The 13,800-nt window shown below is 40.9% G+C and overlaps 3 protein-coding genes and 1 pseudogene across 3 annotated transcripts; 2 read left to right on the plus strand and 2 right to left on the minus strand.

The window, feature by feature from the left end:
• Positions 1–1,019: 1,019 nt before the first annotated feature.
• Positions 1,020–1,567, minus strand: LOC103006229 (histone H2A type 1-A-like). Its single transcript, XM_007186294.2, has 2 exons — positions 1,532–1,567; positions 1,020–1,433 (listed from the first exon to the last, which is right to left on the minus strand). Exons 1-2 carry the CDS (start codon positions 1,565–1,567, stop codon positions 1,020–1,022), a joined length of 450 nt encoding a protein of 149 aa, XP_007186356.2.
• Positions 1,568–1,680: 113 nt separating this feature from the next.
• Positions 1,681–2,061, plus strand: LOC103002676 (histone H2B type 1-A-like). The gene has a single exon (XM_007186281.1). The coding sequence runs from the start codon at positions 1,681–1,683 to the stop codon at positions 2,059–2,061; it is 381 nt and encodes a 126-aa protein (XP_007186343.1).
• Positions 2,062–10,076: 8,015 nt separating this feature from the next.
• LOC103002948 (histone H2B type 1-A) lies at positions 10,077–10,460 on the minus strand. The gene has a single exon (XM_007186282.2). It carries the CDS (start codon positions 10,458–10,460, stop codon positions 10,077–10,079), a length of 384 nt encoding a protein of 127 aa, XP_007186344.1.
• A 5-nt stretch (positions 10,461–10,465) lies between these two features.
• On the plus strand, positions 10,466–11,182 carry LOC103005945 (histone H2A type 1-A-like; annotated as a pseudogene).
• The last annotated feature ends 2,618 nt before the right edge of the window (positions 11,183–13,800 follow it).

Raw genomic sequence — 13,800 nt, forward strand, 5'->3', positions numbered from 1 at the left:
TTGTTTTGTGTTGTGTTTGGAAATTTTTGATACTTTCATTTTCGTACAAGAATTTTGTATTTGGCTGCTTTCTTATTTGTCAGTTGTCTCTGTGGGTGTTTACGCATAGGCAGTGCTAAAGGATCAACAAAATATTTTGCTTCATTTTCAGTGGTTAAATCTGTTGAATTCAGTGCCTACTATTCCTGAATAATTGGTGGTAGAAAGCTGCCTTGTCACATTACTTACCCACTCTAATATTGATAGTATTTTACCATAAAAATGGTATGTCTTGTTTGAGATTTATCCTACACACTATCAACCTGTTTGCTGTTTTTCACGTAATTAGCTGTCAAGTATGTCTTTTATCTTTTGGCTTAGCATGTCATGCTTAGAGATTTCAGGATATGGAACCATCCTAGAACTCTTGGAAATCCCTTGCTAGAAAGCACTTGAGAGAACAAGAAGCCATGATGCATGCTCATTTGTTAGCTGCTTGGCTGACATTCTGTAGACATGCTCTCCAAACATGAGTTAAGCCAAAAGCTGCAACTTCACAAGTCTTTCTTTGCTTCTAACCCATTCATTTAGTCTAATTTTATCCTCACTAAAGATTATGCGTCTTAATTCTTCTTCTTCGGAATTGTGTTCATTGTCAGAACAGTCCTAAATTTGCTCCTTCCCCCAAGGAGAATGGCATCTCCTCCAACCCCACCCCTATCCCGCCAGAAGCCCGCCAGGATGTTTGCTCTACCTACCCTGAAATGTAAAAACTTTACACCCAAGTTCACGAGTTTTGTTGTAAAAATTTTTATGAAGTTAAACTGTTTCAGAGGTGTCAGTCACCGGAGCTAGATGCTTTCCAGAGTCCTGTTAGCGTTAGGAGTTGTGGTCAGTTCTTTTTTGGTGCCAGTCACTGCTCTGTAGTCTCTGTAAACCTAAGCTGCTTCTCAGTAATTGTGAGTGGCTTTAGTTTCAGTTTGGGGCTTTTCTCCTTTAGACGTTCAGGTTACTTGCTTGGCTTTGCAACTTGTGAGGTGTTACTTGCACTGGACCTTGTGGTGGTGGCTCTCGGTCTTCTTGGGCAGCAGCACCGCCTGGATGTTGGGTAGGACGCCGCCTTGCGCAGTGGTCACACCGCCCAGCAGCTTGTTGAGTTCTTCGTCATTACGGATGGCCAACTGCAGGTGACGCGGGATGATGCGCATCTTCTTGTTGTCGCGGGCCGCGTTGCCCGCCAGCTCCAGGACTTCGGCCGTCAGGTACTCCAGCACCGCTGCCAGGTAAATCGGCGCACCGGCCCCAATCCGCTCCATGTAATTGCCCTTGCAGAGAAGGTGGTGGACTCGGCCCACAGGGAACTGCTGATCGGCTCTGGACGAACGACATTTGGTCTTAGTACGTGCCTTGCCACCCTGCTTGCCACGTCCAGCCGTTACTATAAGAATACTGATCTGTTATAATGGAAAGAAATACTATTAGGGTAGGTACGGTGGGTTGTGATTTACTATTTGATTGGCTGATACCCTTATATCCAATCAGAGAACCATACTGGAATCACCTCATTTGCATACACGCCACTACCCATTACCCAATCAGATGTGAGCTCCCCAATACGTCATCTGAGCTCCGCGCCTATAAATATCACGCTTCAGCGGAATGACTGCTGCTGGTTTGCTGTCATAAAGCTGTAGACTGATGATGCTGGAGCAGAGTATTAAGGGTAGTGCTATTTCTAAGAAAGGCTTCAAGAAAGCCGTGACTGAAACTCAGAAAAAGGGGAAAAAGTGCAGGAGATGTCGCAAAGAAAGCTATTCACTTTATATCTATAAAGTACTGAAACAAGTTCATCCGGATGCTGGTATTTCTTCGAAAGCCATGAGCGTTATTAATTCTTTTGTTACTGATATGTTTGAGCGCATTGCGGGGGAGGCATCCCGCCTGGCGCATTACAACAAGCGTTCGACCGTCACATCCAGGGAGATCCAGACAGCAGTGTGCTTGCTGCTTCCTGGGGAATTGGCCAAGCACGCGGTGTGCGAGGGCAGCAAGGCCGTCACTAAATACAGTAATTCCAAGTAAAGAGAATCAACCACCAGACGACTTTTGTAACCCAAAGGCTCTTTTAAGAGCCACTTAACTTTCTAGAGAGTTGTAGGCTTTTTACTTGGCTGCTCAGTGTATGTGGGCAGGCTTACTCTTAGAGTGAGATATAGCTGTTACACTAGTAACTATTTATTAGATTCACTTTGCTGCCTTTAGTGTGGTTAAGAAATACGTAGGTAACTCGTCCGTCTCACGTGACTATTAGCCAGAATGATTTCAGGTGAAATCCCGGATCTCTTAAGCATGTCAAAGAATAGAGCTCTCTGAGTTGAAGGCAGCTCCTTTAAGTCTGTCTTAAGGGAGGATGGGCCGAGTGCCATGAGAAACGTGGCTTGCTCTTCTCTGGGGTATGTCCTGTTTTAAGTACTTTCAAGAGACTGAAAGGGAACTTAAGCTGTGGAAAGACAAAGAACATAGGCAAGTTCAACATGGGAGCGTTAAGGCTGTTTTGCTTCCGCTCTACATTTTCTGTAGTGTGTGAAAATTCTTCCTATGGATCAGGTTAGATGCCCTGCAGCTGCTGAGATTTCGAGTCCAATAGTTCCTTGGTCTGGTGGTGTCATCTGTACATTATTGGGGTGTCTAAACGAGGCTGTTTGTTTGAAACAGCTTGATATTGGAGTGTGGAGGTCTTGCCATATCAAGTAATCCGTATTGGAGTCAAACAATCTGGCTAACCACAACCGACTGGCAAACAGAAGTAACACTGACTGAATTTTTTGGGGGCGTTACGTTTCTTCCAAGTTACAATAGGATCACTTGCATTTTGTTTTATGAGAGGATCATTAAATTGGTGTTTGTGTCCTATATTACTGGACTCCAATACTAACATGTTCCAAATTGGGTCATAATGGGTGTTTATCAAGTCAGGGAACTTTGGGTGCAAGATCTACTCTGTCACGATCGTCTGGACTCTTAGCAGACAAGCATTAAAAAGTGACAAATGACACTGAAATTAACATTAAAAAAGATCAAATTATTACTACTTCCCACAAACCAGTGGTTTAGCTGGACTCAATTCGTTAAGTTATATTTTTCATTCTTCCCTTTTAAAAACAAGATTTCGTGCTCATGTGTGTCTTCCTTACAGTTAAAAAATACTTTAGTATCATTTGGTAGAATATGTGTACTAAAACTCCACAGGAAAAAAAAAAAAGTGCCCTACATTTCTGCACAGTAACAGCCCCTACAAGAACCTCTGAATATCTTAACTGGGAATCATCCAAGGAGTTAACAGATGGGGCATTTGTGCCACATTGTCTGGGAGGGGAGGCATCATCTCCAAGCAGGGGTCCCAGCTGCCCTCATAAGATCTTGTGAAACAGCAGATGTCTGTATAGCTCCCAAATCCTTGTCAAATCTTGAGTTGAAAAGCATGCAGTTTTTCCACGCTGGTTTTTGCCTTAGCAGCATGTGTTTAGATTCACCCATTTTGTTATGTGAATTAAGAGCTTGTTCCTTTCAATGGTTGACTAGTATTCCATTGTATGGATAAACCACAGTTTGTCTATCCATTCATCTAATGAAGTGATCTTAGTTGCTTCCACTTTTTAGCCGTTATGAATGAAGTTGTTATATAACTATTCACATGCAGGTTTTTGTGTGGACATAAGTTTTCAAATCAGTTGGGTAAGTATTATCAGGAGCACAGTTGCTGGATGGTAGGCTCAAGAGTATGTTTAGCTTTATAAGAAACTGTCAAACTGTCTTCCAAAGTGGCTGTGCCATTTTGCATTACTACCAACAATGAATGAGAGTTCCTGTTGCTCCATAGCCGCCTCAGCATTTGGTAATGTACAATATTTTGGATGTTATCCATTCTAATCGATGTTTAATATCTCATTGTTTTAATTTGCATTTTCCTAGTAAATGATATTGAGGATCTTTTGGTATGCTAATTTACCATCTGTAAATTTGTTTGGTGAAATGTCTGTCCAGTTCATTTGCCCATTCTTTAATTGGGTTATTTTCTTATTGTTTAGTTACAAGCATTCTTTTTTCTATTTTCTTGGACACAAATCCTGTTTCAGATAAATGATTTGAAAATATTTTCTCCTGGTCTGTGGTCTATTTTTACAGTATCCTAGCAGAAGTTTTTAATTTCACAAATGTCTGGTAGAAATATAATGCAAGCCACAAATACTGATCACATATGTCACGTTAAACGTTCCAGTACCCACATAGCATAAAAAAAAGTGAAATTAATTTTAATCAAATATTTTGTTTAGTCCAGTTTATCTAAAATGTCAATGTGTAATAAGGGTTAAATTATAATAATTTACATTTTTAAAAATAAGGACTTTGAAATTCAATGTGTGTTTTATACTTAACAGCATATCTCATGCAATATTCCAAGTGCTCAGTAACCACATCTGGCTAGTGGCCACCATATTGGACACTGTAGCACTAAACTCTTTCTCTAGGCAACCTAAGTCATACCCTTGCTCTAAATACCTACAGCAGATGATTCACAAATTATATCTGCAGTCCAGGGCTCTCCATGAACTGCAGACCAGTAACTGCTTACTTAATATCACCACCCTGATGGTGCTCATCCATCTCAAACAATTTCTCTCCACAAGGGTTTCCAATGTATCCTGACAGACCTGTTGTCAAATTCCAATGTTCCCTATATCCGTGGGGCCACCCCAATCACATGGTTGTCCAAGCCAGAAATGTATTTTTTCCTTGATAGTACCTCTGTTCAACCTCCATTTCAATCTTTTGACAACATATGGAGATTTTATTTCCTAAATATTTTATTATTATCTGACTTCTTTTGTCATCTCCACTGCCACCATTTTTGTCCAAGCCCCCATCATCTCTCACCTGGGTTACTGTCTCTAACTAGACTCACTGCTCCTAGTGTTTTCTTTCTAAAATCCACTCTCCACACAACTGACAAAGTAATCTTAGATAAGAAAAATATGGTCACTAACCCTTAACTGAAAGTTAGCATTTCTTTTAGTTTTGAATATAGCAAATAGACCAGTCGCATTAGCTATACCTGTGACTTTATTGTCAATGAAAACCATAGCTATAGTCCTAGCACTTAACCATGGTTACAGATATATCAAAATATTGTTTATGCTCATCCCAACCTCAGAATATTATAATTTTTTTTTTTTTTTTTTTTTTTTGGCTGTGTTGGGTCTTCGTTTCTGTGCGAGGGCTTTCTCTAGTTGTGGCAAGTGGGGGCCACTCTTCATCGCAGTGCGCGGGCCGTTCACTATCGTGGCCTCTCTTGTTGCAGAGTACAGGCTCCAGACGCGCAGGCTCAGGAGTTGTGGCTCACGGGCCTAGTTGCTCCGCGGCATGTGGGATCTTCCCAGACCAGGGCTCGAACCCGTGTCCCCTGCATTAGCAGGCAGATTCTCAACCACTGCGCCACCAGGGAAGCCCAGAATATTATAATTTTGATCTTGCTATTTGAAGCACAAATAAAGAAGCACAAATATTACTGTATCAAACAATATTTTTAAAACTGTTTCAACCTGGCATTGTTTTATTATTAAAATTCATATTTTACTTTATGTATTTAGAAATTTATTTTAAGAAGATGTATATAGGGTCAACTAGACTTTCAAAGAAATTCATAATACAATAAAAGCTAAGAACCCCTGTTTAAGGATTCCAGCAAATACCTTACATATAAAGTAGACTAGAGACAGATGATATAAAAATCAGATGGCAGAATTCCACTAATAATCCAGCTGGGAGCAGATAACTGAATCTTCCTTAGCTGTTAGACTGATTCCTTCATCAAGGATGCCAATTCTACAGCCACAGGATACTGGGGTTACTAGGGTATCCCACTCAATTCATGCATGTGTGTCTGCTGGAAACACACATCTTGATTATTATTGTTTTTATCACTGAAACAATTTCTCACATTACTTCTGCTAACCATCAGCCCTCTAGTGTGACTGGAGATGAAGAGCTAAAGAACTTGTAGTGGGTGAAAAGAACTTGTAGAGGGTCAAATGATGACTAACCTCTTCTGGAGAGTAAATTCCTCATTAGGAAAGTCCATTTATTAGTTTCCTAGGGCTGCTGCAACAAGTTACCAAAAACTGGTTGGCGTAAAACAGAAATATATTCTTGCACTGTTTTGGAGGCCAAGAAGTCCAAAATCACAGTGTCAGTAGGGCTGATTCCTTGTGGAGGCGCTGAGGGAGAATCTGTTCTATGCCTCTTACCTGGCTTCTGGTGGCAGCTGGCAATCTTCGGTGTTCCTTGGCTTGCAGCTGCATCACTCCAATCTCTGCCTGCCTCAGTTTTCATATGGTCCTCCACTTTGCATCTCTGATGCCCCTCTCCCTTCTCTTATAAGTATACCCTAAATCCAGGATGATCTCATTTCAAGATTCTTAACTACACCCTATTTCCAAACAAGGGTCACATTCATAGGTGCCAGGGGTTAAGACTTGGACATGTCCTTTTTCAGGACACTCAACCTACTACACTTCACAGAGCCTAAGGTTTAGCTTAACATTGACTCACACAAAATTTACATCACGCTATCTGGATAGAAGTATTTTAGAGTAAATTACAGACAATACAAAGCTTTCCTTAGGCACCTTATTATCTCTCTCATTCATAATCAGCTGAAATGACCTTGTGTGTTTATATCTGCCTCACTAAACTAGAAAGGAAACAATGAGAGTAAGGACCTCCTCTCTTACACACACAAACACACACTCTCTTTCTCTCTCTCTCTCTGTGAATGTTTGAAGAGTGAAGAAAAGGGAAACAATTTTTTAAAACCTTTTTGGAAAACAAAATAAGGAAAAATAACAAAATGCAGCCACTTGTCTATGACCAGCCCTGCACTGAAGAGCTAGCAGTGTCCACCTGCCGGAACAATGTAGTGAGGGCTTGATGTGGTCTAGCTCCCTCTGGCCCTGCTCCTTGGGAGGGTTTACCTTGCCCTGTAGACCTCAGGGACCCATCTGAGGTGAGAATAGAAAATCTCTTTTTTGAGGGCTACACCAGCCCTCTTTCTCCTTTTCTGAATTCAGAGGCACTGTGGTGGCTTTTGGGTAATTACAGCATCTGGGTTTCTAAACAGGCCTAGTTGCTCTGCTCTTTTTCCAGCCCTCATCTTACTGGCATCCATTATGTTCTCTGTTCTGCGGCACAACAAAACCACAGCCTAGAATCAGGGAAAGACAGCAAATGTCTCCCCTGCTTCCATGGCAAATCTCAATGGGTAACCATTGCAATGATTTTAGGGTGAAGTTAACAGCCAGATGTAGCTTAGGGAGGGTAGCACCTAAAGGATCTGCTTTCCCCAGTTCTGAAACCAAACCTTATCATATTTAAAGCAGAGTCCTAACTTTGCTGTGGCCCTTTTCTCAGAAAATTCTGTCTTGCCAGTCCTTTATAACTTAGGGATTGAGATGTGGGTGGACAAACAGCACCTTTCTTAAACATTTTAACCTAAAAAAAACCCAAAAAAAATCCTGTGTTTTCTCTGCTTTCACATGAATTGTCTTGGACTAAAGCTTTACTCTTATTTCTCTGAGATTATTAAAGTCTTTGAAGGTTGCAAACCCATCCCAACGTCCTGTGTTTGTCCCACCAAGTTCCGTAAAGCTGGGTCCTTGGTCTGCATTTGGTCTGCATCTCTGATGGAAGGAGAATTTGACCAGCTGCTTTGCTCATCAATAACAGTGATTTCCAGGTTCCTAATAGGAAGTGAAGGAATCTGCTTTTTCTAGCGTCTCTCTCACATTAATGAAAATTCAGAATATATACAGAACTTGTGGGAATAAAGTGAAGCCTGGCTCAAAGGAAAAATGATAGATTTAAATGCTGCTTACATTAATAAATTAGAAAGTGTAAATGCAGGCAGTCCTTCAGGTAGTGTGAAATCTTAAAAGTGACTATGCAAAGCAGTCTTAATAATCAATGGGAAAAATCATGATTGTTCCATGATCTTTAAAATTTTTTATCAAAACATTAAAAACTCACCATCTATCATAAATATAAAGGGAAGTGAAAAACTAATATTAAGGACATTGTAATTTTAAATATTAAAACAATGAGAATTAGTGTCATTTCTTTTTTAAAAACTTACCAAAAGTAGTTGAATGGTGCTTGATTTTTTTCTTATCATGTAACTTATGATACAGAGTGAGTGTCCTTCCTATGCTTTGGTGAATTGTCATGTTTCTTTCTAAGTTTGGATTAACTTCCAACATTTTATCCTTTGCATTTTTAATGCCATGAAATATCTCTGAGAATTCGTTTAATATGAAGTATTTTGCCAGTGTCACTTTCTTTGGAAAGTATTTATTGAAGTATAAACTGTAAATGATCCATTGGCAACCAGAGTTCAACAGAACATTAAATGAGTAACATATGATGCCCAAGCAGGGGGTTATATAAAAAAATGCAAAGATGACTATTAAGAAGTTTATTAAAATAACTCATCATAATATATATTAAAGAGGGAAGGCCTATGCTCATTCTTCAGAGATGCTCAAACGGCATTTTATAAATTTCAACATGCATTCTTAACAATTCTCAATAAAGCAGACATAGAATTCTTCCTCATTGTATGATATATCTAATGAGGAATAGTGCAGATCTTCCGCAAAGTGAGGGATAAAACAAGAATGGCCACCCTATTTAACATTGATATGAAGGTATGAGGCACTGAAATCAGGTGAAAGAAATTAGAAGTGAACTAATTGAAAGGAAGCAGTGAAATGTTTACTATTTTCAGACATCATTGCAAACATGTAAAACCCAACAGAATTATATCAGAAAGCCAATGCAAAAATTAGTCAATTCAGTAAGATATAATAGGATATAAAAATGCACAAAAATCAGTACTTTCATATAAAACAAGATGCTGGAAGATATGAATTGGGAAATACACTACTTATGGAAACGAAAACAAAATACCTAGAGCTAAATGTAATAAATATGCCATACATATTAAGTAAACTGGTCCACATCAATCGCATTGTCCCAATTTCCCTTCAGATGAATGACTCAGGCAGCATCTGGGACTAGGCTCAGTCTTAGAAAAGGGACTTGAGAGGAAATCCTCTGGGGAGGCTTTCATTTGCTCTCAATTGGAAACGCAGGGAGATAGACTGTCTTCCTGCCACTACTTTGACCTGTGTGAACACTTGGAACTGTGACCAGCATGAGAGTGTAAAGCCAGGGTCGGGAAAAGAGCAGTAAGACTGCACAGCCTTGGAGCCTGGGCTCTGATCCATGATTGTTACCACTGATGTTTCTTTAATGCTTGTCTGAGTGGAGTCCAGGTGGTTCAGTAATACAGGACACCAACATCTTTTTAAGTGATTCATCATACAAAACACCCACAAATGATCACACCGTAATTTATAGGAAAAATCAAAAAAGGAGTTTGTTACTGTTTTCTAATCAATTGTGGTTAGCCAGATTGCTGGCTTCCGGTATGAGACAGAAAGCAATATTCCCACATTCCAGCTCAACATGCCCTGGACAACGTAGGTCACCAGGGCAAAAAGACCCCAAGCTGAGGACCTCAAGCCACTTGAGATTTCAAACAACTTCACTGGCCTACAGGCTCCAAATTTTTCAGATACAGAAGTAGAAAAAAACAGGATAATGTCCCTTACACGATCTCTCCACAACTTCAGACCCTTTATAGAATCCTCAGTTATTTGTAGAGGCAAATGCATCTTCTATACTTTACAGCTCCTTCACTCTAAGAACACTCTGTATATGTTATTAACCATAAACTTCCCTGTAAAAAGTATTTTGAAGAATTTCTTTTGCCGCAGTTGACTTCTGAAAGACCGTTGGAGCCTCAAGGGAGCTTCTTTACCGTAAAGAGTCAGTCACTGAATTACATACACCAGTTGAGTACTGAAGCTTACAATGTAAGTATCCTACTTAACGTTGAGTCCACAGCTCTCTTTCAGGAACGTGAGTGGCTCTGAAAAGAGCCTTTGGGTTAACTGGAGCAGTGCTTATACTTCACAAGTTTACTTGGAGCTGGTGTACTTCGTAACAGCCTTGGTGCCTTCAGACACAGCGTGCTTAGCCAGCTCTCCTGGCAGCAACAGGCGGACGGCCGTTTGAATCTCCCTGGATGTGATAGTCGATTGCTTACTGTAATGGGCCAAGCGAGACGCCTCGCTTGAAATACGCTCAAAGATATCAGACACGAAAGAATTCATGATACTCATGGCTTTCGAGGAGATACCGGTTTCCGGATGTACTTGTTTCAGCACTTTATAGATATAAACCGAATAACTCTCTTTCCTGCATCTTTTGCGCTTCTTTCCTTCTTTCTTTGGAGTTTTCGTTCCAGCTTTCTTAAATCCTTTCTTAGAGACAGCAGTACTTCTTGAAAACAGCTCTGGCATGATTAATGTTAAGCTCTATAGTGTTAACAGCCCCAGCGTTACAACTCCAACAGCTCCCGTCAACGCCAAGAAAACGAAGCGACCTGCTGGCCCGAAAGGGTGGTATTTATAGGGGCAGCACTCAAGTGACGTGTGGAGAGGCCAGTATCTGATTGGATAGCTGGGACTGTCGTGTATGTAAATGAGGTGATTCCTGTGAGCCTTTCTGATTGGATAGACGGCCATCAGCCAATCAGAAAGCAAAGCACACCCTACCGGCAGACTATAAATAGGCCCAGTCGTCGGGGTTATACTTTGTTGTACCGGCTTGGCACGTCGCTTGGTAGGTATTTGTGGGTGTGGGGAACGAAGCGGTAAAGCTCGCGGTGAAGGTGAGTCTCGCTGATCTGGAGCGAGCTTGCAGTTTCCAGTGGGTCAGATTCATCGTCTGCTCTGCAGCGGTAACTATGCGGAGCGCATTGGGGCTGATTCGCCTGTGTATTTGGCAGCGGTGTTGGAGCTCCTAACGGTTCACATCTTGGAGTCGGCGGGCAATGCCTGTGGTGACAACAAGGGGCCATGCATTAGCCTGGGCCACTTGTAGTTGGCAGTCCGCAATAATGAGGAGCTCGACAACTTGCTGGGTGGTGTGGCTATCGCTCAGGGCGGCGTTTTGGAACAGCCACGCCGTGCTGCTGCCCGGGAAGACTGAGAGCCACTATCAGAAAGTGCAGAGCAAGTAATCCAAGCGGAAGTTACCAGGGAGCAGTCTAAACGTCTGGTGAAGTAACAGAAACCAAAGGCTCTTTTCAGAGCCACTTAAATTATCATTGAGGGCTGTGCCTGGGCTGTCTGGGTCTGTGATTGTGACGTGTTCCAAAGGTAGGCCACCAAAAAGATCCATTAATCGTGACTTTATCATGTTGATTCTAACACGTGAGGTTCTTCGCGGCTTTTTTATTACTGAAGGGCAAGTTCATGGGCCTTCAAGATGCCTTTCGGGTGAGAGAAAGAGAAAGCAAAGCTTCAGTATTCTAATACCCTTTTTAAGACTCATTTTGATAAGTATTCGCGATGCCTATGGTTTAACACGTGCTTAGAAAATGTTTCTTAACATGTAATGTCCATCAAAAACCTAAATGGCACATGTGGGGGAGGGATACTAGTGTCTCACTAGAGGTAGGAGTGTGACATCGTATATCATAGTTGGAATTATTAGGGAGGTTTTGTCAGATCTTTCAAATGGTTTCATTTGATCTGTATTATAAACACCAAGAAAAATTGGAAAGTAAATGAACAGGTAGGCTGTCATAAAGTTACAGAAAATTCAGCAGTTTGCCTTATCTCAAGGAGAAAGTCTCGCTGGTTATTTTTTTAAAGTCATTGTTAGACACGTGAGAGTTAAATACGTAAGACATACAGAAGCAGGTACGAAGTATAGAGTTCTGTAAGAAATTAAAAGATGAAAGTAAACTACGTAATATGTTGATGAGGAACAATCAAATTACGAAAAAGCCAACCATGTCTTAATGTACATAGATAAGGCATGTGATTAAGAAGGGCACAGAAGGAAGGGAAAATTTTGAAAACAAAGAAGATTGTACAGATATATTGAACAAAATTAGATTATGTTTAGAACATGGCATTAAAAACTAAAATGTGAAAATTTTAAATCTGAGAATGCTGATGTAAGTGATTGACTAAATGAGGTATATGTGAAAAATCTCCTAAACAGAAGAATTTCAAATCATTTATATAGATGCTCCCCCATCAAGCAGTTGGAACTTAACTCCCCAGACTTACCGAAGTGGAGTATGGAAAGGCAGGGGAAAACAGGAGTGACTTCACAGTAGAGAAACCTGGCAAACACTACTGCAAATGATCAGTGTTAAGATCATCAGTGATAAACCACGTGGTTTGCATGTGCCATTAATATGCACTTGATCTTAGCCAAAAGGCCGAGAAGCGACGTGTGCCATTAATATGATGTGTTGAGAAGGGCAATTCACTTCTCTGGTCTTCCTCCCGGCAACACATAATCTCGGTCTAAACATGAGAAAAACGTCAGACAAATACAAGTTGAGGAACATTCTAAAGAATATGAGTCCTCAAAATTATCAAGTTCATCGAAAACAAGGAAATTCTGAGAAACTGTCAGCCCAGAGCAGTTAAGGAGACATTACAAGTAAATGTCATGTACAACATGACATGGGATTAATCAGCATATACCTTATAGTCGGATTCCATATTCAAGGTTCTTCCACATCCACATATTCAACCACAGACTGTATAGCACTGTAGTATTTACTATTGAAAAGTATCTGCGTATAAGTATACCCGCACAGTTCAAACCCCGAGTTGTTCAAGAGTCAACTGTATTTTGGATTGGATCCTGGAACAGAAAAAGAGCATTAGGTAAAATCTAATGAAACCCAAAGTTTAGAGTTTAATTCACAGTAAAGTACCAGTGTTATTTCCTAGGTTGTGACAAATGCATAAATGTTGACAACAGAGGAAATGGTGAGAGGTATATGGGAACTACCTTTACAACTTTTTATGTAAATCTAAAATTGTTCCAAGTTAGAAAGCTTATTGAAAAAAACAAAAGAAAAACACATTTTTTTTAATCAAAGAAGAGTCCCAAATCCATAACAAATGAAGAAATCTTAATAGACTATCGCTCATAAGCTGAAAGTATGAGTGGCTCTGAAAAGAGCCTCTGGTTTCAGATGTTGGTGTCCTCAAAAAAGCTCTCTTGTAGCTGTTGTACTTGGTGACGAGACATAGTGCCTTGCACACAGCATGCTTGGCTGGTTCCCCAGTCATCAACAGGCATTAGTTCTCTGGAATTCCCTGTAGAGCAGGGGTCCCCAAGCCCTGGACCATGGACCGGTACGGGTCATGGCCTGTTAGGAACAGGGCCACACAGCAGGAGGTGAGTGGCGGGCAAGCAAGCAAAGCTTCATCTGTATTTACAGCTGCTCCCCATCACTCGCATTACCACCTGAGCTCCGCCTCCTGTCAGATCAGCAGCGTCGTTAGATTCTCATAGGAGTGTGCAACCTACTCTGAACTACGCATGCGAGAGATCTAGGTTGCGCGCTCCTTATGAGAATCTAATGCCTGGTGATCTGAGGTGGAGCTGAGGCGGTGATGCCAGCGCTGAGGAGCACCTGCAAATACAGATCATCATTAGCAGAGAGGTTTCACTGCACAGAGACCATAATAAGTCAATTGCTTGCAGACCCACATCAAAACCCTATCAGTGACTGACAAGTGAAAACAAGCTCAGGGCTCCCACTGATTCTGCATTATGGTGGGTTGTATAATTATTTCATTATATATTTCAAGGTAATAATAA

Source organism: Balaenoptera acutorostrata, chromosome 10 (genome assembly GCF_949987535.1).
Source record: "Balaenoptera acutorostrata chromosome 10, mBalAcu1.1, whole genome shotgun sequence".
NCBI classification, from domain to species: Eukaryota; Metazoa; Chordata; class Mammalia; order Artiodactyla; family Balaenopteridae; genus Balaenoptera; species Balaenoptera acutorostrata.